The sequence below is a fragment of the Chaetodon auriga genome, chromosome 19 (genome assembly GCF_051107435.1).
Source record: "Chaetodon auriga isolate fChaAug3 chromosome 19, fChaAug3.hap1, whole genome shotgun sequence".
Lineage (NCBI taxonomy): Eukaryota > Metazoa > Chordata > Actinopteri > Chaetodontiformes > Chaetodontidae > Chaetodon > Chaetodon auriga.
In genome coordinates, this window is record NC_135092.1 from 11,823,566 (window position 1) to 11,850,126 (window position 26,561).

Below are 26,561 nucleotides of genomic sequence, written 5' to 3' on the forward strand. Positions count from 1 at the left end.
GTGTGTGTGTGTGTGTGTGTGTGTGTGTGTGTGCGCGCACGTGCGCATGTAGATTTATGAAGCAGGAAACAGAGACTGTGTCACTGTAAAACAATAGAAGATTCACAGTGCTACTGCAAGCACACACATACACACACACACTTCTCCTGAGACCCCTCCACCTCTACCACAAGGAACTCCCTTCAGCTGCAGTGGGGGTACACACACACACACACACACACACACACTGAGTGACACATCCCCTGGGCTCACAAGTCATCAGGATAAAGCTTCCAACAGTCATGCATCCTCTTCTCAAAAGTAAGGCCAAAAAAAAAAAAGAAAGAAAAGAAATAAAGCACATGGGAAACAGCAGAGACAGCAGGATACAGGAAATAGAAGTGAGAAATCTTGTACGTCCACGTACGAGCTGTCAGATTTATTTATGGGATTATAGAAAAGTATTTTGTGTGTGTGTGTGTGTGTTTGTGTGTGTGTGTGTGTGTGTGTGTGTGTGTGTGTGTGTGTGTGTGTGTCCTATATCAGCTAACTGTCCTTTCCTGCTTTGGTTAACTGTGTCATATGCAGTCATACGTTGGCATCAGACTGGAAATCACTCCATTATTGTTGCACAGAAAATGATCGATTTCCAGGCTTAGCCTATAGGGTGCCAACTGTGTGTAATCTTCATGAGACAATAGCCTTGAGTGCAAGTGTTCACTCACAGAGGTATAATAAGCTTTCTTTCATGTAACCCTTCCCCCCTCTGTTTCAACGGAAACGCTGAAGGCCCACTTCAGACGGGCAAAGACGTCGTAGCCACTGTCCTCTCCCCCTGTGAATGCACCCCAAGATAAAGGTGGTATAAAATACATGAGATTATGGGTGTTTCATTGAGCTTTTCCCCCAATTCTCTTTCACAATGCAGTAACAGTCAATCACCTGCATAAAACAGCCTAAATATAGGGTTTAAGACTTGTTACACCACTACCACAGGCTTGTAATTGAAACTTTTCCATTCTGTTTTTTTCAAATGCTTTGGCTGCCGAGGGGAGATTGGCAGCTCTGAGTGGCCAGCAGATGAAGCGGCTGGCGCGCTAATGAATAGAACGCTGATTGCAGGATCCCCAAGATGCAAATTACTGTGCCTGCCACCCCTGACGACCGGCAATTACCGGGCCGCCGCGGCGGACGCCTCGTGCATATTCATCGCACCCGCTGGGCATATTGATCAACAACTTACTTTCAAGCAAGAAGCACTGAAATGTATCATGTCACTCAGTCAGTGCTATATAAAAATACTCTTTCTTTTTGCCAGAACTGGCATAGTAACATGTAGTAGGACAAGCCCTTTGACTATCTAAGGAGTATTTATTTTAATCAGGCTCAGGTAGGCTAATTGCTAATATGCCACATTCGAGAAGAAGTGACAAAACATGTCAGTCATTGGAAAATAGTCTTGATTTAAATATTATTTTCTGCTTGTACTTGACTTAATTAATCGCACTTAAAGTTCACTGCCCCCAGTGAGGACATGCAGCTGTAAGTTTTGTCTTTATCTTGAAAAATACTTGAAAATGAATTGTGTTTGCCAGGCCTCTGTTGTTTGATTTACAGTGGACAAAATCAGGTGTTTTTTCCTAATTTAACTGACCACAGATACCCAATAAAGATCAGTTCATTCATTTAGTTTTAACATGAATCACTAGTCTTTGTAAGTCAGAATTATGTCATTATACTAATAGCTATTCATTAGGGTCTGTGTTAAAATGACAAGCATTTTTCCTGTTTTCATGCTGCTAATAAGCACCTACACTTACCCGATCAGTATTTAACCCTCAGCACTGACAATTGAAGTTTTCCTCTTTTAGTAAATGTTTTATGCATTTAACTCGTGTTTTGGAGAGCCTACTTTTTATGGAATCATTCCTGAAAACACACACACTCTCTCTCACACACACACACACACACACACACACACACACACACACACACGCACACGCAGTGCAGACTTCAGAACGTGGAATATGAATATGAAAGGGCTTCTTTCAACAACAACGGAAAAACAAGAGTGCTGCCAGCGGTTAATGGGACCAAATGAAGGAAAGCTGAGCAACATCAGATTTTGAGCTCTCTCCCTCAAAACAAACATCCAATGATCACATTAGCGACGGATCACAGAGCTGTGTCATTACTGTCTTGTGTGTCCTGTCTGGTTCAGAGTCTCATCCTCACTCATTTTCACGTTTGAAAAGAGATTTGAAACAATAAAAACTTCCTCTCCGCAGAGTCAAATATTCAGAACGATTTTCATTTTTGTCCTAGCCTCATTTTTGTGTTTACTGGTGGAAAATAGTGATCCACTGTTGACTAATGCTCACAGTATATGATTTTTAGTATTCTTCACGCTGAAAAAAGTCTGTTTTGCTGTTTTTCCTTTTCATTCTTCCACTCAAATATCACACGTCAAACACATAAGGAGCAGCTGTGACCTCAGTTTGAGTGCAAACTACAAACTACACGAGCTTCATTATATGACCTATGGACCAACGAGTGCTATGAGCATTAGCTTAATGCTAACTCTGGCACACTATGCAACTTTATTTAGAAATGTTTAACGTGAGCACAATATAGTAAATGAGTATAATAAAGATCTTAAAGCTCCTGAAAACTTAGTATGTCTCTATAAGCTTACATAGTTATGACTAATAATCAAAGTCCAATCTTAGGGAGAAAAAACATTCTTAGTTTAATATTGTTTAATGCAGATTGGTGCAAATATAAATGTGACATCACCCTTTTCCAAACTCTGCCCTCATCATCACTTCAAGCCAGTGACAAGAACAAGGCCAACAAGATAAAATACAGAAATCTCTCATTTAAACTGTTCTTTGGTAGAAATTTTAATGCTCACATGGGACCCCACCACACGTACAGCACTAAGAGGGTTGAATGAGAAAATAGGTTTTTTGGGCCTTTAAAATTAGATTTTGAAACACAATACAGGGCCACAGAACTGGTCAATAATGCCGGACATGTGTTCGTTGATACTTGACTGGTGCAAATTTCCAAACAAATTTCAAATAAACCAAATAAAAAAATGAACTGACACACAGAGAGCAGGGTACTTTGAGGGCTCCTGGGATCCCCAATAGAATAGCATAGGGGTAGAAAATTTATGGAAAATTTGATGGACAATAAAACCGATTTTCTAGTAATAGTGAAAATAAGATAAAAAAAAAAAAAAAAAAAAAAGGATGAAAATAGCACAAAAGTTTCAGACGTGTATCAGGAAGTCAGAGCTAGTTAAAGGCTAAAGTGAAGAGATAAGTTTTTAGCTTTCTTTTAAAGACATTTAGCGAGCTGACTTCCCTGATATCTAAAGGTCGTGTGTTCCACAGCTTTGGGGCGTAATTGACAAAGGCTGCATCCTCGATTTTCTATTGGCTGTTGCTGGAAACCTCCAGTAAACCAGCAGCAGATGATCACAGCGTTCTTAAAGGCAAATAGTGAAGAAAGGGAGTTAGCAGTGTAGCTTGGCCCTCGCTCATTAAGGGCTTTGTATACAAGGAGGAGGACCTTGAAATCAATCCTGAATGTTACAGGAAGCCAGTGCAGAGCAGCTACAACTGGACTAATGTGCTCTCTCCTCTTGGTTCTGGTTAATAGCCGAGCTGCAGAGATTTGAATGAGCTGAAGTCTCTGGAGCCTCTGCAGCTTAAACCCTCACAGCTGGAAGTTTGTTAGAAACCGTCCTCTACAACTACAGCTGAGGTGCCGCTGAGCAAGACACCAAACTCTCAGAACTTAGAGTGGCTCAGCTGTCAGCGGGACTGTGGCTGAACCACTAAGCAGCTCCCAGAGGTGCTGCCCCCCCCCTCCTCCTGCTGCTACTTCCCCATGAACAGGATAAGAGTGTGTTCCCCTTTGCGACATTTCCCCTTTTTAAATAACACACACACACACACACACACACACACACGCACAGACCTCTTTCCCTTTCAACTTTTCATACACTCACAAGCTATGCATATAGATCCATATCTTAAATATTACCAACCCTTCTGATAACAATCTCCACACACACACTGAGCGGTCTGACGTGTTTCCATCACACAAAAGCAACCTGCACTGAGGCGGGTGGGAGGAAAACCGAAACGCAGGAGGGAGAAAAAAAATGATAGTTTAAGCAAAAGAAAAGAAAGAGCGAGTGCAGGTGCTGACCTCCAGAGTTGCTCACATATGTTGTTATCTGTGTGTAATTACTCCGCTGCAGATTCTTATCATCTTATCAGAGAGTGGCTGGTGCGCTGACGTCCGCCCCATCAAACAGTGACTCGCGGCCCAAATTGCACCAATCAGGCTCTGGAGTGGAGCGGTGCTTTGAGTCCCTTAAATTGGTGGAATAACAAATCTACTTCCATTCGATACCTTAGATTTAAACTTTTGATGGGAAACTGTGAGAAACGAAGCAGCGACGGTGGAAAAACAGCCTACAGTTAAGACCATGGCCTGTTTGGCATGTGCAACTTTTTGCTATCTTAAAGAATTTACAGTAAGATTTTCTCAATTATATAAGTGATTGGAAACATGATTTGATTCAGATTAGTAAAATGCAAATGTTTGCATAAATCAGTTACAGTGGAGCTGATGAAGCTTTAATGTCCCTGAAGGCGAATTTGGCTCACCGACAGCAGTCAATCATAACACATTTCCACATTTTATTTCCACAATAACCTCCATTGTTACCCATCATCGCTGTCCAGTGAAAACTTTGTATCTCCAAAATGATGGTGACTTTGATTTTTCTAATTCAAAGTAATACAAACAACACAAGACTAGAAACAAACACACATAAAGACAAAGTGGCTGCACTGCACTTCCTTCAGTAAATGCGTATAATTGCATGTACATATATAAACAAGTCGATTGTCAATGACTCACAAAATTGAATATATTATGGTTCCCAAAAAGACGTATACATTCGTCTGAGAGTACCAGGAGCAGGCATAACTGACCTTCGACTTCATGATGTTAACACTGTAAAACAGTCACATTTTGCTTTGGTTTAGGCAACAAAACTACTTGTTGATGTAACTTAAGTATGTTAGGTCAGTAAAATAAGTCCAAGTTGACTTTCTGTTGGTCTGACGATCCATCCACCGCACCTTCAACACACATGCAGACTTTCTTGCTCTTTGCGCTACGTTACCTGACTTCCTTCTTTGCTCCCATCACAATTACTACAACCACGAGAGGCCGGCACCTAACAATTAACATAAATATGGCTCGTAATAACCCACTTGCACAGACAAACTAGAGCTTTCACTTCTCCCTCTGCAGTATTTTAGACGGAACAGTTTGGATGCTGTCCATGTTTCATACTGTCTCACCATGAAAGTTATAAATGTCTTTGAGATAACATGATGGTTCTTGTGCCGAAGAGGAAGCACTTTTCTGCTGATGTCAGACCAGGGAGGTCCACTCTTTGTTGTAACCATGATAAATTAAACACAGAATCATCATTCAGGAGTAGAAAAGCTGGGAAACAAGGAAGATCCTTACCTGATAACATTACATAGACCTTTTCTCACCACTTTCCAAAACATAGACACATTTACCCAAACTGTCTTCCAGCTAACTGAAGTATTGAAAGGTTTTACATTCTCTAAACTGCTGTTTCTAGTGTTGTCCATCGTGGCTTCCGAGAAAAACTGAAGGATTAAGTGTTCCTGTGGATTAATCGTACTGAAGCATTTAAAATCCTATTTGATTATGTGAAAACTCTCCATCGCACAGCTGAATACAGAGCTGCCTTTCTCATGAAAAGTTGACGTTTTGGTGATAAATCCTCCACAGGACAGCGATGCTTTGTTTCTGCTGTCTCACTTACATCACTTTGATCAGCACCAAAAATCTGTGATTGAACTTTGTGCTCAAACATATTTTTGCTTTGTATTGGAGAAGGAGGCCATTTTTTTCCCTGATAAACTCCAAATGCAGCTCCCTTTTTATTTGGGTAGTAACGATTTTCACCCGTTTTCATACAAAACTCTCCTGATAGTAATGTTGCTGATGAAAATAAAGATACAGTGAAAACTTGTCATCCTCGGCTCAGTCTGTCTGTCTGTGTTCGTCTGTTTGTCTGTCACATATTTAACATGAATGCAAGTGAATCCTGCCAACACCAGAATTGCCACAGGAGGCAAACATGACTGAGAGGGGTCAGTCACGGCCGGAGCAGCGAGGATGCTGCACAGCCTGATGCTGAAATCATCTGAAGTTTGTTTCTCCAAGAAGTCCTTTTTCAGGACTTAACCTGAGCCAACTGATGAGGACTTTTTAAAATGCAGTTTCTGAAGGAGGTTTGGTTTGTGTCAACTTAAATTACAGTTTCCCCCATTTATTTGAAAAATCACAAACGGGATTTATTGTTTATGCTGCGGTCATGTCTGAAGCTGTCAGGCTGATTTCATAGTCACACCTACTTTTCATCATCCTGATAAACCAGAAAATGCTCTGTCTGTGGGGTTTCATGTCTCCTGATATTGTAAATGTGATGACCTGATCTGGATGCCGTCAGCGCTCTTCCGTGCTGCGTGTGTGCATTTTGCTGGTGTGGTCACATGATCACTTGTGACAGGGGTCACGAGGGATCAAGTGGGGTCACGAGGAGCATCCTGACATCCTGCCAGTCTAATCACCTGTTTATTTTTTTAACAACCAAACTCGGATCCACACTGACCGGACGGAGGGAGAGCGAGAAAGAAAGTGAAAGTAAGAGGAGAGGTTGATTAAGGTTCAGCTTGATGATCGTGATTGATCTCACGTAGGGATGTGCTTCTCATATTTAGTTTATTTAACCCCTTGGTAGGCAGCAGACTATCAAGGCTGGATCTCACAAACTTGTGCTGTGTAGCCAAATTTACAAAACTTTAAAAGTCTGGTGGAGACCCCAAAGCTAGGAAACATGGAGTCTGGGCTCTGTGTAAACATGAATTAGCCTCACTACACTGTATATACTATAGTGTCTGAAAGTGTAGATTAAGATGATTTCCAATCTTAAAGCTACTTAAAGTGGAAATTAAGATAAGATAACATAAGGTCTAACTTTATTGAGCCCATACCGGGGAAATTAAGATGTTACAGACAATACTAGCAAGAATAAAAAGGAGACTTGAATTGCACATGGTAAGATATAGACAATAAAATCCAGTGTTTACTATTCCACAGTAAAAAAAAAAAAAAAAAAAAAAAAAAAAAGAATAAATAAGCTCAGTTAAAAAAATATGTAATATTGCAGAAGATATTTGCATGGATAATGTATATTAACAAATGTTAAACATAGAGGTTAAAACATTAACACCATATATTAAGGGGCGTAAAGTTTTTTTTTTTGTTTTGTTTTTTTTTTTTACTTCTTGCTCAAATCAAAACCCATTTGAAATAACATTTTAATTTGCCAAACGCCCATTCGGAGAGTCTGGTCAGCATGACTGGACGGCAGCAACACTGTATTAGTACAGCTTGTTGCTGCCATCTTTTGGTAAGTGCTGGTATCTGCCGTGTTGTGCACTTCACTTGTATTTACCAGCCTTCACCACATCGCGGAGATAAATTACAGCTGGAACACTTGAGATCATTGACTGGCAGCTGACGTGAGGGCTGATGGGAAAAAGCAGGAGCACAGGCAACCAGTGAAGATTGGATAAATTTGCAGTAACTAAATACAAATGTTGGTGTTTTTCTCTTTTTGTCTGTCCTTTATGTGACCCTCTTTAACTGTGCTCTGTTGCTTTTTTCATCACTGGTTAAGACAATGGATGCTACTTAAGATCATGATTTTCTTTTAAATTATTACATCTAAATCACTACTGCAAACATTTTTTTTTACAATTATCCCCTCAGAAATTTGAATGTCTTTTATGCTTGACGTCTCATTTTCTATGTGCAGTACATAGTTGAATTTATTGTTAGTCTCAGCGATATATGAGCTAAAGCAGCCGTCAGCAGAGCACCACACAAGCGGTATCATTACATTGATGAACTATGATCAGTGCATGAACATGATGGTGATGCTCTGAAACATAAAATGTCAGCTGAATATTGAGAGGATTTTTAGCTGAGATGTCAGTGATGTTGCAGAGAAGTGCAGTGACCGATTTATAAGTGACTCTGGAGTAAACAAGACAAATAAAAGCCAAAAACTGCTGTAACAGTGATCCAGCTGTTCACTTTCTGCTCAAATACAACTTGCAGGAGCCAAATGCAAATAGAGAAATTTGCAATGCGGAAAGACACAAAGAAATACTTTCATCTCACTTGGATTTGAATATGATGATATACGGGAAAAACACGTGGCTGACCTGCACCTTTTTGACATCACACATCCCTCTATGTTCCTCTCAGAGTTTGCATGGACAAAGTTCACCCGAGTTACAGTTAGAGAGTTAGAGGGCAAATGAGAGGAACTACACTTTCAGTTCTCCTGTGTGTGTGCGCTGTGTAAGCATGAGAGCGTATGTGTGTGTATGTGTAGTCAATAAATGGGAGTCAATATTGACCAGAGCAACATCTGTGAGTTACACACCTTTATGAGATATTCTACACAGAGACAGACAGAGACAGAGTAAATAAATGTTGCCCCTGTAGCCACATCTTTAGAGTCACAACTTTATTAACAGTGGCACATTTTTTTGTGTGTGTCTCAGGATGTACAATATAAGCTTTAATACATTTTGTGCCTGCATGTAAACAATCGTGAGTAGAACACAGTCGGTCCTGATATTCTGGCCATCCTGACCTGTTTGAATAGAGCCTTTATACTCCGCTCCGTGTTTGTTTCGCAGCAGGTTTTCTTTGTCCAAGTGACTCGTTGAATATTTTATCTCCGGCAGGTAGAAGGGGGGTCGAGTTACGGCAAGATGACTGACTGCAGGACAGGAGGGCTCCAGAGGACTGCAGGCAGGCACCCATCCACATGCACACAGTAAAGGGATGGTAGTGATAGTAATGGTAATGAGATACATGAGGGGGCAGGTTTTATTGTGATCAGTGATGCTGCTGGGTGGAAGCTGAGTACTGTCCACGTCTGCAGGTGGTGTAGCGTAAAGAGCAAGAAAGTCTGCATATGGAGGAAGATGGGGTGTATGGATGGTCAAACAAACACAGGACTTTCACTCAGGAGGCCACTGTTCTTGACCTGTGTGACACCGAAACTCAGCACTGACTTATTTAAGTTACACCACATGTGTAACATTAGCATACTTGTTTTGGTTTTGTTGGCTACGACCAAACAAACTGTGACTGTTTCTTTCAACTAAAGCAGGCGGCTTTAAGTTAAAAAGTTCTAAAAATCCACTGTTCACTACCTGCTCAGCACCGAACGGCAGAGCGATTAGCTGGTAAACATAGAGGAGCAATGAGCAGCTAAAGAGCCGAAAGGGGTGATTATTGACCTTACATTCGCCAGGTGGCTGGAACACAACTCTAAATAAATGATAATGTTGCTCCATGTCTGCTGGATGTGTAACCGTGTTTACCATGTCAGCTTCATGTATGTCATTGTTCTCTTAACATCTGGTGCTCTGTCCCCAGTGTTTAAAGTCCACATTTTCATAAAAAAAACATGTTTTGCTTGTTGTTACTTTACTTCAATGTCTGACCTTCACAGTGTAGAATGATCATATCATACATATATTACTAGTCCTGTATTTTTTGTGTGTTTTAAAACATATCTGGAGGTGATCTTTAAGTATGTAAATAAGTGTGCATGGTTCCTCTGAGAGATCTCATCTTTATCTGGACAGTCTGAAGCCATTCTCACAAGAAGGAGTGTATTAAGATTAAAGTGAGTTATTCAAGAGGCAGTGCAGTAGTTTTCTGTCTTATCTGCCTTTCTCAAAACCTCCAGGTGCAGTAAACACACCTCGTGCTCAGAGCGAGCTCCTCCCACTTCCTGCACACCTGCATATAAGCACACCTGTAGCATCAGCAGCACAGAGCCTGCTGTATTCCTCTGGATCCCACTGCACTTCCATCTGAAGAAAACCCTGGTGAGTAGGATGCTTTTTAAGAAATTCTTACCTTTTTAGCAACTAAATTGATAACATTTGACTGTTTAAATTATTTCCAGTGATTCTACTTTGTTCTTTTGTTAAGTTTAATTGTTGAGACTACGAAAAAAATTAAGCGCTGATCTAAATTCTGATTCTAATTGGAAGAAAAAACTTCTACCTCTTTACTCAAACGAATCAATCTTATTATTCACCTTCATTCAAAGTTGTCATCACACGCACATAAAAAAAGAGAGAGATGAAAGTCCATTTCCTGCTGAACAAAGTGTCTCCTTGTGTCACTGGAATTCATTCGGAATATTTTCACCATCATTTTCCCAACCTCTATCTTTCATCTGAACAAGGACCGTCTGTGTCCTGCTGGGCCCTTTGTAGTGTTGTGGGAACGGTGTTGCAAGGATCAAGTGACAGGGGGACAGAGAGGTTCCCTTGGCTGCTAATCCACAAAAGCAAGACCTCTCTCTCTCACACACACACACACGCACACACACACACACACACATAGACAAAGACACACTGTCCTGTATGTTTGACATCCATACACCAACTAGTCAAGCTTGAAGTCCAGGATGTGATGTGAGCACACCTGTTAAACTTAGTATTAAATGAGGTTAATAAAGAAGAGAAGTAGCTTCACTGAAAAATGTTTGCAAAATAATTTAATAACATTTAACCACATTTTCAGTCATCTAAACCTTTGGGAAGGCTTCTGTTTTTTGGAGCCAGCTGAGTTTTTTTTGTCTTCTTTCTCCTTGAATTCAAAATGCATCTTATTACCATAGTAATAGACTACAGGAGAGTGTTCTCCATCCCAGTGAGAGGCTCTTCTTCCTCCCAGGGTTGAGCTTGAGCTCTGCTCATTTACATTTTGATTTTACGCTGACTTGAGGTGGTTGTATTTGAATGGAGCCGAGATGGACAGACTGAAGTGGCTCTGACCATAAAGTCACTCGTCTCTTCGACGCAGACAGATAGTTTGAAAAGCCACTAGCCAGCTGTACGTACACTCATTTAAATACTCCTTTTATCATTTTCAGTGGGCGTCCAGTGGTCTTCAATATAAGGCCCTACTTGTATTTAAGTCTGACCAAATGCTAGAATAAAACACATTTGCTTAAGCGTCACAAAGAGCTTTTCTACAGCCAGATCTCAAGTAACACTGGCTTTAAATGGCTGCAACAGGTCAAACAGGAGCATTTGAAGTGATGTATTTTCTGTATGACATCTGTAGTTTGAGCATCCATCCACTCTGTCTTCAGAGAGATGAACCCTGAGGAGCTGTGATAGATGTTACGCACGTGACTGTTCTGTTTCTCTCTTCATGTCCGGCCTCCATTTTGTCTTTAAGTTCACCAATGCAGCCATCGTCTAATTCCTAGTCTCGTTGTTCTTTGTGTCCTCTAACAGCCACCCATCATGGCCTCCAGCATGTCAGTGAGGAGTTACTCCATGAGCCGTCAGCCGTCCTTTTCCAGTCATTCCTTGATGGACACCAGCCGCGCTCGCTCCCGTGCTTCGGTGTCTTTCGCCGCCACCAGCCCGCTGAGCCGCTCAGCCTCTATCAGCCAGGATCTCAACGGGCCAATGAGCCTGCAGCTTAATGGACTGCACGGCAACAGCACCAACGATAAGGAAGCTATGCAGAATCTCAACAACCGTCTGGCCAACTACCTGGACAAGGTCTGATAGATAAAATAATGCCACTCTCTTAAGCTGCTGGTCGGCAGCCAAATGGGTGATGAGCGTTACTCCGTTTGGCGCCATGCAGACAAAGACATGGTTGTATTAGCAGCAAACTGAAACACTTGTATCATGAAACTGCTTCTTTTCTTTTTTCCTCCTCCAGGTGCGATCACTGGAGCGCTCCAACGCAGACCTGGAGATGAAGATCAAGCAGCTGATGCTCGACCGCATTCCCAAAGGTCATGACCTTGACTCCATGATGGCCCAAGCTCATGCTGTTGAGCAAGAGGTAGACACGACGGGACAGCCACACCACACATATGTTATACACACAGGCACACTCAAACATTTGGAGTTTTGCACTGCATATGTCAATCAACAAAGCTCAAGGCTATGAGGGCTTTAGTCATTTTACATAGACAAAACATTCATGCAAACGTCGACGTGTCACGTCTACATCAGTAGATTCATCAGGGCCAGAATTTGACTCACACTTGATCTTTGAGTTAACTTGTAGCAAACGGAGCCCCGAGTGAAGTTAATGATTATTTTGGCTGTTTTTACCAAAGAGAAAAAGTTACAGTTTAATGAAGCTGGAATGTGTTATCTCATTAGGGATTCAAATTTTGTCTTTTGTAACCATTAATTATGCCACTCTAAAGTACAAATACTCTGTAAACGAGTGAACATGACACATAAAGCACCAAATGTTGAAGAATGTGTTCATGTAGTAGACTGCACTGTGAAGACTGGCTGTAAGGAAGAATGTTAATATTTGTCAGGTGAGGAAGAAGACCTTGGAAAATGCTCGTCTCATGTTGGAGATCGATAACGCCAAACTGGCTGCTGACGACTTCAGAATCAAGTGAGTGATTAATGATTACAGTATGAGATAAAAAACCGAAACTAGTGTTGTTGTCTCTCTTTCTTGATATGATTTATTGAGCCCTTCAGAGTTTAATCCAGGTCTTTGACAAAGGTTTTATTACATCAGCTTCCTGCAATAACAGCCACTTCACATTTCCACTTTTTTACTGGACTTTACCAGGTGGGAGACTGAGCTGGTGATGTGTCAGTCTGTGGAGCGGGACTGTGTTGCTCTGAAAAAGGCCAAGACCGACCACGAGCAGATCATCGCCTCTCTGAGGGGAGATCTGGACAGCCTGAAAGAGGAACTTTACTTCCTGAAGAAAAACCATGAGGAGGTAAGCCTGTTTGTTAACTCTGTTTGCACTCCTTCTTCATCCCTTCTCTTCTTCGCCCACATTCGTGTTGGTATGCGAGTCTTTTAACACCGTTTTATCACATTCACTTTGCCTTCTCCATTACTTGACATTTGCTTCGTCTCGTTTTCATTTTGGCCCTCTCTCCTCTTCTCCAACCTGCCCTCACAAACAACAAGTTGTTTGATATCGGACTGACCCAATTTGGTGGACTCAAGAGGTCCAGGTAGGGAGGAGGGAAGGGAGACAGAGGTGGTCCTCTGGTTACAAGAGACAAAAGGAGCAGGTAGATCTGGTTTCCCAAACCTGCTCTTTCTGCCCAATCAGCTGATCTGAGGCATCCGGACTACTGTCCTCTGGGGGGATGAGAAACTGAGATAAACTAATGGTCTCTCATCAAAGGAAGGATTGATCTCCTACTTACTGAAACAAGATGTGAATAAGGATCCATGGATCCAATTCATTTAAGATGTTTGAGGCCACTCACAGAAAACAACAAGGTTTCAGGCCCACAATTTTACACTGTAATCATGACCTGCATGACCTATCTTACATTTGCCTGTTTGCAGCGTCTCTCAGGGTTTGCTGGGAAACACTTTTTCTCTCATGTGTCCATTTCCAAGGATACAACTCCTGTGCATAAAATCAAGAATATATTTAAACTTTATTGTGCTACAAAGGCTGAGAAATTGTGTATGAATATATATGAAGAAACGAGAGTGAAAGAGATTCATTGAGCACGCATGAGTGGAGAGCAGGTGCATGGTGTGGGTGTGTGTGTGTGTGTGGGGGGGGGGGGGATGTCACTGAAAAGCCTCAGGTAAGGTGAGCTGTGCCATCAATTATTGATGGAGAACATCTAAATAATGAAGATGGCCTCGCATCTTCTCTGCCGGCCTGCAGTGTCTTATTGTCGCACGTACACACAAGTCTAGTCACGCAAACATGCAAGTTTAAGTCAAGTTCATTTAGAGACAACACAGCGCCACCATAATTATTTAGTACTTCTGCCCCTGCAGGAACTGGAGCAGATGAAGTCTCGTATTGCCCGAGATGAGGTGAATGTGGAGGTGGACTCTGGTGCCAGCGGGCCGGAGCTGGGCAGCATTCTGTCTGACCTGCGTTCACAGTATGAGGGCATCGTCAAGAAGAACAAGGACCAAGCAGAGCAGTGGTACCGCAAGAAGGTGCAGGGATTTAATACAATCGTGTCTACATTAAAATATGGTGCCAGTTACTCCCGTCAGGCTGATCCTACTGTATCAAAGTCGTCCAATAGCCCATACAAAGTTAGAAAGAAATGCTACATTGAGCAGAGAAATAACAGAGTAATTGAGGGGAAACTAACAATTATGGAATTAATTTCATCGTGTGCACTCTTGTGATTTTCCTCCAGCTGGAGACGGTGCAGACTGAGGTGAAGGAGAGCAATGAGGCTCTGAGAGGAGCTCAGGGCGAGCTGACTGAGAGGCAGCGCTTCCTGCAGACCCTGGAGGTGGAGCTGGAGAGTCTGCACAAGCAGGTGAGCTGCTACACCTGAGGAGCGAGGTGACGCGGAGCGAAACGATCACATGAACACAGAAAGAGACGTAAGAGAGAGACTTTATTCTACATGCGGTGAGATTACATTTGGTGAAAGAGATCATCAGAGGTGTTTCCACGTCCACATCGTGAGGTTTCATACCTTTTGGCTACATAAGAATGAAAGTAGACAAATGTACTTGTGGTTCCAGGAGGGACTTACTTCACTACTAACTAAGCCTGACATGATTGTGTTTTGGTTTAAAAATAAATATGCAAGTCCTATTTCTGCATTTGGAGCTGTGCAAACAAAACTTAATGCACCTAAAGCAGTGCAAACACCACAGCCATGATTTTAAAATATGTTATGAGTATTACCTTTTCACAAAGCCACAGTGAGTTATGGTATTGTGTTTACGACAGGCTGGTTTTATCGGGGACTTATCGAATGACCACATAGAAAATCCTCACAGAGCTTCAGATTCAGTCTCACTTTATTGATTTGTGCACGCCCGTGGTATTGTATCATACATCTGATAAAGAGCTGGGGAAAAATCATTTTGTTTTTCTCTCTTTGTCTCATCCTGTGTTGACAGTAAATACGTTTTCCCATGCTGATAAGTCATGCAAGATCTTACAGGATTCAGTTGCTAAATTGCGTGGGGGTTAGATGTGTAATCCTGTCTGAGCACTGAATGTTTGCTTTGGATGCCAGGGCCTTGTCATCAGTTCTCAGGTATTTGGTAATAATGGTTTGGGAAGTAATTTCAGAATCAGGAGACAATGAGGTTTGATTTCTGCTGGCCAACAAATTCTGAGGAAACATGAGGAGGTTGAAAAGCCAGAACTTCTAAAACCAGCCGACCTGAAGCATCGTATTACTGCGTGCAGGTTACAGTCAGCACAGACGCTGTGATGATGGGTGATTGTTTGGAATCAAAGAATTAGGAATAATTTTGGGCCTTTTCTTCAATTGGGGAACAAGTATTCACATGTTCCAGCTCAGCAGTCTTTAAAATGACAAACTGACATGATCATGGGCAACATTCAAAGCACACCGCGGTAACTTTAAACCCAGGTATGCCAATGAAGAACGTTAGCTCTCTTATTATTTTCCTTTCATCTCCTCAGATAGCGGCGCTGGAAGGTAACCTGGGCGAGACGGGTCAGAAATACTCTGCTGAGATGGAGCGGCTGCAGGCCATCCTGAGTCAGCTCGAGGACGACCTGTCCCAGCTCAGGCTGGACATGCAGCGCACCAAGACCGACTACGAGCAGCTCCTCCGAATCAAGCAGAACCTGGAAATGGAGATCGCCACCTACAGGCGTCTGCTGGAGGGAGAGGAAACGTGAGTTTTCATGAAGAAATGGGAGAATTAATGCAAAAGTGGAAGGAAAATTATGGCTTATTACAATATGGTCCTTATTTTGACCATATTTCCTATTGGTAATAATAACATACTCACTAAGTTAAGATATCTGGGAATACTGCAACGCCACCAAAAAGAAGTTTGACTGAGCAAGAACCATGACAGACAATCATACAGGTTTTAAACAAACCCCATGTTTTTCAAACTCATTTGTAAGGGAAAACAGGCAGAATGTTAAATTATTAACTAAACAGTATATTGTAAACATCCATCACAGTTTACAGACCAACTTTCTGGTTAGATGCTTATCAGTTCTCTTTGGCAGTGAGGCATGAGCACACACCTCCGGTTTAGACGCTCTGGTTAAACTGCTGGTATGTTTCTTAAGGTGTGTTGGCGTTTTCATGGAAAAACAGCTTTGGTGCATGCCTCCTCCGGAACTGTGATGTGTGTTGCAACAGCTCTGCATGGCTGTCAGCAGTGCATCCACCACAGCAGGGGTGGGCCAAAACTATACCTGTCAACTCTGGGATTTGAAAATAAGGGAAATTTTCCAGCGTCCTGCCCTGGGCTTTCACACCACCCTTACCACCGTTCACACACCCCTTACATTTAGACAAGGCTACACATAGTGCAACCTAAAATCACCAATAGGCAACCACCTGCCTTAAAATGTAGTTCCTACATTAAGTAAATGAAAGCAGTTGGGTGGTCAGAGTCAGATGCCTGGTTGAAGGTGAAATGCTGCATCATATAAATGAAAACACAAAAGGGCAGATAAATCCAGCTATGAGTTTATTTATGCAAATTAAGTACACTATTCCCCCAACGTGATTCGCTGTTGGAATAGCATTGTGTTATTGCCATAGCTGAGAGAAATGATGGGTAACACTATAAAAATAAGACCCAGATGGCCTTGAACCATACTTTTACTTCAGGTTTCAGCTTTGTTTTTATCCCCTTTCATTATTTAAACTTAGATGAGATTCAGATGACGGAATCAGTACTCCTCTCATAGCCTATTCGTTTAGCTTGGCATGCAGACTAGAAGCAGGGAGAAACAGCAACTTGGATCAATCAAAACTTACGTAAAACCGCAACTTGTCATGTTTCGCCTTGCTTTGTGTACAGATTAAACAAATTAGACAGAACTTGTTAAGTCATGAGCTCTAAAGGTGCTGGGAGGTGAATTTTGCTACCTTTGGACTTAGCCAACCTTGCTGTTTCCCCCTGCTTATGCTAAGCTATGCTAAGCTAACCTGCTGCTGACCCCAGCCTCATGCATGAATGAGTGAATAAATGAATGAATAAGACAACAAATAGGCATATTTACCAAAATGCTGAACTGTTCCTTTAAATGTGTTGGAATGAAGTGTAACATGTTTCCTTTCTGCCCCTCAGAGTCAAGGAAGTGCCTCCTCCACCAAAAAGTGAGTGCTTGGCTTTTGATTTGTAGCTGATAAGAAGATGTGAAGTCACGACTTAAATGTCAGGATAACAGAACGGCATCCAAGCACATAATTATCTAATAGCTCATTAGCAAAGAGTGATTCATTCATTTTGAATACCTCTTATCCCAACCTGAGGTACGCACCAGGGAGGTAAGGAGTGACTAAAGCTGTAACCATGAGGGAGATAAGTTGAGCAAACTGTTCACAAATGTTTATTTAACCTTAAATGGGTTTGGATGTGAAGCTGAGACAGCATCGTAGTGAGGCAGGCAGACAGACAGACACATATGCTTTCACACACACCCAAGAGGCCCAGGACTAATCACTGTTTTACGAGCCTCAAAACAATGCAAGCACCGCTAACAACTCAGCTCCTACAGCAACAAATGTGGGTGTGAAAACATTTATCCTCAATGTTGTAACCGTGTCTTAATGCAACACGCTGAGTCACGCTGCCGGATCAACGAGCTGCAAGCGGTTTGTAAAAATGTTCATCTTGTTCTCACGGCGTCAAAAGCCTGAAGACAACACAGAATCCCAGACGGTGAGGTCCTTTGAATCCAGCTTTTACAAAACAAGCCATTTTAGAGAGAATTGCACAAAGTCCATCATCGAGAAGCTGTTGAGACATGAGTGCAGCTCACCACAGACGCTCAGTGTTCAAGCATTTCAAACTGCATCAGGGGAAATAGCACAGAAAGTGCAGAGACAGCATTAAAATGACTCAGATAATCTTGTTTCCCTTTTTTTAATCTCACGGTTTCTAATGTTTTCTCTCCTCCTCCTCTCATTTCTTCCACCTCATGTCATCTCATCTCTTCCATTCACATTTTAATCAATATGATATCTCACCTGACCCTCTCACTCTTCTCTTCCATCTCATCCTGTCTCATCTCTTTTCATCGCAGCTTACTTTCTCACCAGTGTAAATCTCATGTGATCCCATTCAAATTCATCTCCTCTTTACTCATCTCTCCTCCTCCTCCTCCACCCCATCCCTTCTCATCCCATTTCATTTATCCCCATCTCTTTCTGTGCAGAGGAGCCTGACATTCGCACCAGGAAGATTGTGAAGGTGGTGACTCAGACGATGGTCAACGGCAAAGTGGTGGACGAGTCCAGTGAGGTGGAGCAGATCGAGGAGACCAAGAAATAAAAAAAATAAGAAAACAGAAAGTGGCAGAAAGTGACACAAGGATTTGCAGAGAGAGAGAAGAAATTAAAAGAGTGTCAGGATGTTTTCATTTCATTTTGGGTATCATTTATTCTTAAAACAAAGGAGATATTGTTTTGAATTGGGCGTTTTTTGGGGGGGTCGCTGCTCAACTATGAATGTTTTGTGTTTTTAGAGAAACGTTTCCCCACAGCTGACCCATCAGTCCTGCTGTGATCAGCCGTTTGTTTCTGGAGAACATGCAGCAAACATACGTCCAGTGCTGCTTCAGCTGTGCATGCTTATTCTGAAAAGAGATGTGTGTGAGTGCGTGTGTGTGTGTGCATGTGTGAGACCAACAGACTAACCATCGTCATACTGTTTTACTAATAAAACATTTTGTAGTTAAACAAGATATTTATTTGCTAGTGTGGCTATGTTTACTTTAGTAAATGCAATACATACTTTTACTCCTTTTACAAAAATATCATTTAACTTTATTTGCTGGTTTTGTGTTTGTACTCTGCGTAAATAAAGTTTAATCCATTGGATGTGTTAATATTCTTATGTCACTCCTATATGGTGTTAGAACCTGTATTAGAAAACAAAAACTGTATTGGCACTGAAAAATAAAACATAACATTAAAAATTATTCCACTTGATTTTGCTATATTGTTGATTTTGGTGTGTTTTTCAACGACAGTCTCATGATTTTATTCTTAATGTCACACATAGAAAACATGAACACTGAATGTGAGGTCGCACTAAGATGAGAATTTTCAGATAAAACTTTATTAATCCCACGCCCGGGAAATTAAATTAATAAATAAACTCACATTAAATGTAAAAGTTGTGGATGAGTTAGTTTTTCACAACCAACTTCACTTTGTTTACAACTATTTACAATATTTCTTTTTTTTTATTTTGCAATGCTGCAGTAATCGACATAAGTTATACACAAGTAAAATCACACATTATTTCTTTACATCTTCTTAAGGTTTGGGATGTTTAGCTGTCTCAGAGTGAGATAAAATTATAAATTAAAAAAGAAACGCTTTGTTGCTTGTTTATCACATATATCATTAAGATTTCCTGTAACGACTGATGGAAACTTTCAATGGTTAAAGTTTTCCCTTTTAAAGGGACTGCAGAAAGTTTTAAGATCAATGTACCTAAAGAGATTAAAAAAAAAAAATGATATCAAAAGAAAACAGATGGAAAGGAGAGAAACATTTGCTTTATAATTAGTATCGTTAGTAATTCCCCACAGTTATTACAGGGGTGGACACATCTGTTGTCATTGAGGTCAGGTGTGGAGTAATCTCATCATTGGCCAGAGAACGGACTGCAGGTCTTTCATCAAAGACTCTTCAGAGGCAACTCCTGTAATAATGACGTAAATACAGAGAAAATGACTATAATGAGACACAGTTGTAAAATAGGTGAGAGCTCCAACTCCTTTATGATTTTTCCCTCTCAGCTTCACTTCAGATAAAAGATGTGACTCTTATGTGACTTAACGAGTTCATCCTACCTGAACACTGATAACAGCCCCCTCCATCAACCCTATGATTTCAGGTCATGACCTTTTAAACCGGGCTCACCGTGCTCCAGAAATCCTCATGCAAAAAAGCCAAAAGGAAGAATTTTAAGTTAGATTTTATCTGCAATGGCCTCAAATACACAACTCCACTGTATCTGAGACCAACACCACTTAATTAATACTATTAATAATGGCTTTTACGTGTTAAATCTTTCAACTGTGCAAACATTTTCAGGTTGCTGCCGACAGTTCATCGTCCACATTGAAACACACAACAATGAGACCTTACCTGAGATCACATGACAAATATACAACACAGCACATGAGTGTTTTCAAAAAGTGTTTAAAACCCAACAAAACAAAGTGAGAGCGGCTTTTTAAAACTGATTAAATTTACAGAGTTGTACTGAAAATGGTGCCTGAGTCTGAATGGAGGGACTAAATGTGAACCCTGAAACATTACTGAGGCCGGCCTCATTAATGTTCTTGACACGACGACAGCTGCACTGGGAACAGACTCAATCATTCCTTCACTGAGCATCCAATTACCTTTTCTTATTCGTAAGAAACACAAGTCTCGAAGGCTGAGACTGAAAACAAGATTTGTACACATAATCACTTTAGAGATTCAGCTTTAGAGACCTTGGAACATATTGAGACAGCAATAAGACGTGTTTCCGGCAATACCGAGCAACAACAGTTTGTTCCAGCATTTTTGGGACTTTGTTTCCTAAACAACAGGTTTAGGGCAGGAATCCCTAGAAAGAGCTGCAAGTCTTACAGTAATGACTGGAAACAGTCACAGACATCTTTCTGCTAATGCAAGTAAATGTTTATTTAGAGTAGAAAAGAAATCCCTCAATATTTGTTGAATTGCTCACTTATGTGTTATTGACAACCACACAGGAAGACATATTTGCAGGCTCAGCAGACCTGACCACCGAGTAAAACCCTTTTTAGGTTAGCTAGACCTTAGCTGAGGTGCTTTCTCCATTGTGTAGGGTTAGAGTCTTTACAGAAAATAGTAAGCAAACTAAGACATCAGTGTAGTGCATTGTAAATTTTCAGTGTGTGTGAGGCTGCAGTATGTAATAAGCTGTGTTTGTGTTCAGTCTTGTTTTGTGGTTTTTCCCGTGTAGAGCACATTAATGGAGCCAGACAGATCATTGGATTAAGCGGTCTGGCCATGTTTCAAAAACAAGCACGCCTCCAGACTCCAGACGCTGCGTTCAGGCACCTTTTTTTTAATCACAATACCTGAGTATATCTGGAGTTCTTTGCCTTCAGTTATCTGCCCAAAAGAGCTACTTGTCCTCTTAATATAAACTATGCTGAGTCAGAGTCATGTTTTCCCTTAACTGCTTTCTTGTTTTGTTCCTTCATGGGTTATGTGCACAACAACAGGCTGACATTTTAAAGGTTCTACAGAAATCCCCTCAGTCAGATCAAGTCTCATCCCCGCCCTGAACCCACAATCACAAACACAATAGCAGCACTTATCTTTGAGTGACACAGAAGCAGAACTTCTGTTTCTGTTTGACTGACTGGCTGCTTGATGAAGCAAAGTAAACCCTCTGTTACACTGCTATAGTGTCCTCTTGTGAAACTTTTAAAAACACAATTTCTGTCCTCAATTTAGTGCAATAATAGAACAAAACTTGCCTTTATTTGTAAGATCTCAGCATGAAGCTCAAGAGATATATTAGATAAAATAAAAAAGTCAAAACTAATGGACGTTTTTTACAATTTCAGTAGCCAACAGTTTGGAGATCCATTAGAAATAGTAAGCAGGGGTTTAGACACAGGATAACTTTCGGACTGCATGTATAAAAAAAATCATGGTGGATCATTGTGTATTGTGACAGAAAGAGTCAGAATCAAAAGACAAATATAGCATAAAGGCCAACTTGGTGCCAAAACCTTAAGTTATGCCTATGTGATATTAGTTTCCTTTACTGTTCATCTTGTCCTAAATCCTATCACCCCCTCGGGCGGAAAAAAACCTGCTACAGTGTCTCAATCATGACAGAAATATAAAACATTGCTCGGTTTTAGCTGTTTTTAATTGCATCTTAGTGATGGTCTCATTTCCAGTAAGAGCGAACAGTTGATCCCATCAGAGTTAAGCTAGTTTACAGGCAGAATAACTAAAGCTTTGGCCTGATGCCACTTACACACTGTCCCGCCAACTAGTGTCATTACCCATGATCCCCTGTCACACGTTCCCATTTTACTACTGTGATGCCTCTCCACATAAAATGAGCAAAACCCAGTAAGCTAGAAGAACTTTTATCACAGTGCAGTACATAGAAGAGGAAGGGTTAGGCTCTGACGCTGCTGCCCATCAGGTGTTTTCATCATTTTGATGGCGCACTGCTGAGGAAAAGATGTACACAAAAAGCAAAATCAGTGCTTCCGTGTTACAACACCAGGGATCTTGCAGGCTGTGTATGGCCGTTTGATCCAACCCACGAAGCAATTCATGAATATTATTATTTTTATTATTTTATTTTTTCAGTAATAAAGAATTAACATAAAATAGTAGAGTGCTTCGTTTTTCCGAGTTGTCACTGAATGCAACGCAATGTCAACGCATCGTGGTGGCTGTCAACAAAACGTAAGTAGATACAAGTGTCCGCTTTCCAAGAGGAATGGCCCAGCAATTTTCTGTTGTTGTTGTTGTTAAAATTAAAGGTAAATCAGTGTGTCTAAGTTACTTTGAGTGCATGAACTCACAGTGCTGAAAAAGGTTAATCTCAAGAGTCATTACAGCTACAAACGAGCTAAAAAAAAAATTAAAATAAAAAAAAAATGAACATATTTGCTACGTTTAATGTGGAATCAGCTGATGTGTCTGACAACCAAGAGCGTGAAATCATTTAGCTGCAAAGCAGCAACCTGCTACCATGAGCCGCTCTTTTCAAAACTGACTCATGCCAAGACTCAGATCAGGACTGACTAAACCCCAACCTGGAAAACCAGCAGTGACACAGAAGTTAGTGTGGTACGTGTATTCAATAATGTAGTGTGGGCGGGGTCGCCAAGATGGGAGGCCAAGACCAACATAATACAATTACGGGTCATCAGGTGTATTGATCTACAGTCACGCTCCACTGTTGTTGCTTTGCAGCTTGTTGCATAACATGAACAGGATTACACACCAGCTATAGAAACAAACAGCTTCAATCTACCCCCTCTGCCTCTCTCTCAGTCTCCGGCCATCTTGCTTTTCATTTCCTTTCTCTAAATTGCCAACGTTTTGCTTGCTGTCCAGCCGCCGACCGCCATCTTGGACCCTTTTGTAGCAGTTAGCAGGTACCTCCAGAAACAGTCAATCCGCCAGCTAGGATCGAAAACAATTGACCAATCACCTCTCAGCAATGACACACTCCAATCTGCATAAAGAAAACTATATAAACACAGACAAGGAGACGCGGAACACACTAAAACCAACAAAAATTGTGACTGTAGTTGTAATATTGGTGATAAAATGTCACAAAAAAAGGAGGAAGTAAACCTCTTGTGCATCAAAGTGCTGCTTTTTCTGACCTGTGAGCATAGCCAGCCAGTCATCTCTGAAATCCAAAAAAAACGTGGCTTCAGAAAGCTCCTCATATGATCCTTGGCCCCTGCAGCACGCTGAGTGGCCTAACAGTCGAGTTAGTATAATAGGACTAAAGTCTCTGAGCATCAGACCACCAATAAGCCCATTACTGCTCAGTGCGCATTGTGTTGGGTTTGGCGGCATTCTGTTGAGCTCAGGAGGGATCACGGCCCATTACGCGGCCAAAGTGCAACATGTTTCCAAGCCTGAACTGCTCGAGCTGTTTTTGTGTTTTTATGCTTCAAAAAGCTTTCTGCTTTATTTCTTAGCTGCAAAAAAAAAAAAAAAATACTTTGCAAACATACACAGACACATGTTTTTTCCGAGCACAAAGGGGACAAAACTCCATAGTTGTTTAGAAAAATATTTTTTTAATTTCGCATTCACATTCACTCCACGCACCACAGCAACAGTAACATTTTCCTTGAACAAACAATGGATGAACACTGAGTGATAGAGGAGAAAGTGAAAAGGTTTTCCACTGTCGTTTTTTCTAATATTTTTCCTCCTCTCATTCTTTTTCATGCTTTTTGCATCTGTCCATGAACTGCACATTATCTCTCTCATACACGACACACATGCCTTCTGTCACATGTGCCCTCCTATTCTCCCTCTTCTTGCTCTCCCAGACTGCAACCAGCTGGCTCTCTCAGCTCCCCTGCTCTCTTCCCTCTTTCTCTTTAGCAGGCTCCAGACTGCAGGACAGGTTGAAACTGTCCGGCCATGCAGATGTCATCCTGCTTCTGACGGACGACGCGCTGGATGGCGGGAGGCAGGCCCCGGGGGTTTCTGGAGAAGACGAGGGCGTAGCCGTCCTCGCAGCTGCCGTCGTCCTTGACGGTACGGCAGGCGTAGGTGATGGCGTAGTTGTCGTAGTCGGTGTCGATCACCCAGTAGTTGTCACCTGGTGGGACAGACAGGGAGAGGTTAGCGAAGCGGCATCAGGTGATAAAAGAGGGCTGTGAGGGTGATATGTGTGCCTGGCTGACCTCCACTGGACAGGTAGCTGGCCAGTCCCTGGTAGTTCATGAACATCTTGCCGGGGGTGTTGGGGTCGGGGACGGAGTACTGGGCAGCCATGTCGGCACACACAACCCAGAATCTGCAACGTGATGATATGAACGCATATGTCAGCATCAAAATGAAAAATGTCAAAATCACCAGTCTTTGCCTAATTATCCTCTTCTTGCAATTACAGAAACTTTTAAGTAACTTTTAAATCGTTAAATTTGCTGTCTGTGTAAAAACCCACGTCTCCAACCTGCATTTCGTCCTAATCCCCCCATGATCCAGAGAAAACCCGGCTTGTAGCTAATGCTGTTCAGAATGTGCTTTGGGAAAATTACACCCGTCTTAAATCTTTCAGTGGACCCAAGCAGAACCGGAGCACCTCTCTTAACTGCTGACCCTGGAAACTGAATATTTGAGCTCGTCTACCCAGGTCTTAGAGAACCAAGAGGGTCTTTGTGACCAAACTGACCCTTTGGCATAATCAGAGGGGGCTTAAAGAGACGTGAAGCCAGCTGGTTTTGCTTTTGTTTAAATTAATTATATAACTTTAGGTAATGGAAAAAAGTCTATCATCCCTGTGAGTGCAAAAACTCCCTGGCTGGTCCTCTGGCTTACCCGAACAGAGTGACGCGTCCCTTGGAGGAGGCGGTCATGGAGCCGTCATCATCAATGGTGTACTCAGCTGAGATGTTGTCCTGCAGGAACAGGCCCTCCGGATCTTTCTTCTGCAGTGCATACCACTTCCCTGCATACTGCAACGAGGAGGAAGACAGTCAGAAGTTGTTTTACTTACTTTTTCCAACACGCATGCTGTTTGTGCGTTTCTCTTCACTCACCCTCTTGGGGTCAAAGTCCTCTTTGACTGTGAAGCTGTCGACAACGCAGGAGGCTGACAGACAGCGCTCTACGCAGGACAGCAAGACCAGCAGCAGGGCCAGCTTAGAGGATCCCATTCTGGACTGAACATATGAAACAGAACATTAGGACCGAAAAAAAAACAACCCCTCAAATTAAACAGTGCAGTGATTATTAGGTCTCTCAACAAGTAACTAAAAGGTGAACTGTCTCAAAATTGGCCAGATTTCGGCATCTTACCTGTTTTGGGTCAAGGAGCGACAGTGAATAAGATTCTAGTTCTGTATGTGGTTATCCACCAGACTGTGTTTTGTGTTCGAGGCAGCCTTTATATACACACTCCACAGACAAGCTTATGGCTGATTTTCATTGCTTGGAACTAAATAAGGTGCTTAAATCTAGAGGTAATCCTGTTGGCTTGAAATCCGTAACTTAATCGTAATCCTGTTGGGTTGAAGTTACCGTAATCTGTCTTCTGTTTTCAAACCTGCCCAAGAGTTACTATAAAAACAATTAGTCCTTTATGTAACTGACTGGAAGTGCAATTAAACAGGCACATGCATATCTAAACAGATGCAGGTGCACACACATAAATACAATTTGAATATATAGACCATACAAACACAAAGTGTTTGAGTTTACTCAACTGGCCAAAAGGTGCTAATAATTGTAATATACTGTACATGAATGCATGGTAATTTATGTTTTCTCTGAATTTGGAGCAGTCTCATTCCTCATCTTAGACAAAGAATCTGTGAAAGAAAGCAAAACATTTCTTAAGAGATTTTCTGAAAATTGAGGGTTTGTATTATTTTAACACCTATTAGGACAAAAAAGAATAATTAGAACCCAACCAAACTCTGTCATGCCATCGGATGCATGTCCTATTAATGGCCTATGGGGCAGAAAACAGACTCTTTTGACCTTTGTTCCCTGATGTCCAGCGTATGAAGAAAAACATTCACTTAATGAGAAATAAATACTCCAGAAATGCTCAGACAAGCTAAAACCCTCCAGGACTGGTTCAAACTTTGTTTTATCACTATCATCACTAATACTGCAATTTTGTTCTTACATGTTTGCACACATAAA

At 41.6% G+C, this 26,561-nt stretch overlaps 2 protein-coding genes across 2 annotated transcripts; one reads left to right on the forward strand and one right to left on the reverse strand.

Moving 5' to 3' along the window:
* The first annotated feature begins 9,969 nt into the window (after positions 1–9,969).
* LOC143338153 (keratin, type I cytoskeletal 18) lies at positions 9,970–18,878 on the forward strand. The gene is made up of 10 exons (XM_076758357.1): positions 9,970–10,034; positions 11,463–11,735; positions 11,902–12,027; positions 12,521–12,603; positions 12,787–12,943; positions 13,981–14,148; positions 14,358–14,483; positions 15,614–15,831; positions 17,254–17,282; positions 18,344–18,878. Exons 2-10 carry the CDS (start codon positions 11,472–11,474, stop codon positions 18,457–18,459), a joined length of 1,287 nt encoding a protein of 428 aa, XP_076614472.1. The 5' UTR covers positions 9,970–10,034; positions 11,463–11,471; the 3' UTR covers positions 18,460–18,878.
* A 5,076-nt stretch (positions 18,879–23,954) lies between these two features.
* On the reverse strand, positions 23,955–25,826 carry rbp4l (retinol binding protein 4, like). Its single transcript, XM_076757331.1, has 5 exons — positions 25,710–25,826; positions 25,451–25,573; positions 25,230–25,366; positions 24,593–24,705; positions 23,955–24,507 (listed from the first exon to the last, which is right to left on the reverse strand). Exons 2-5 carry the CDS (start codon positions 25,565–25,567, stop codon positions 24,284–24,286), a joined length of 591 nt encoding a protein of 196 aa, XP_076613446.1. The 5' UTR covers positions 25,568–25,573; positions 25,710–25,826; the 3' UTR covers positions 23,955–24,283.
* Positions 25,827–26,561: the final 735 nt, after the last annotated feature.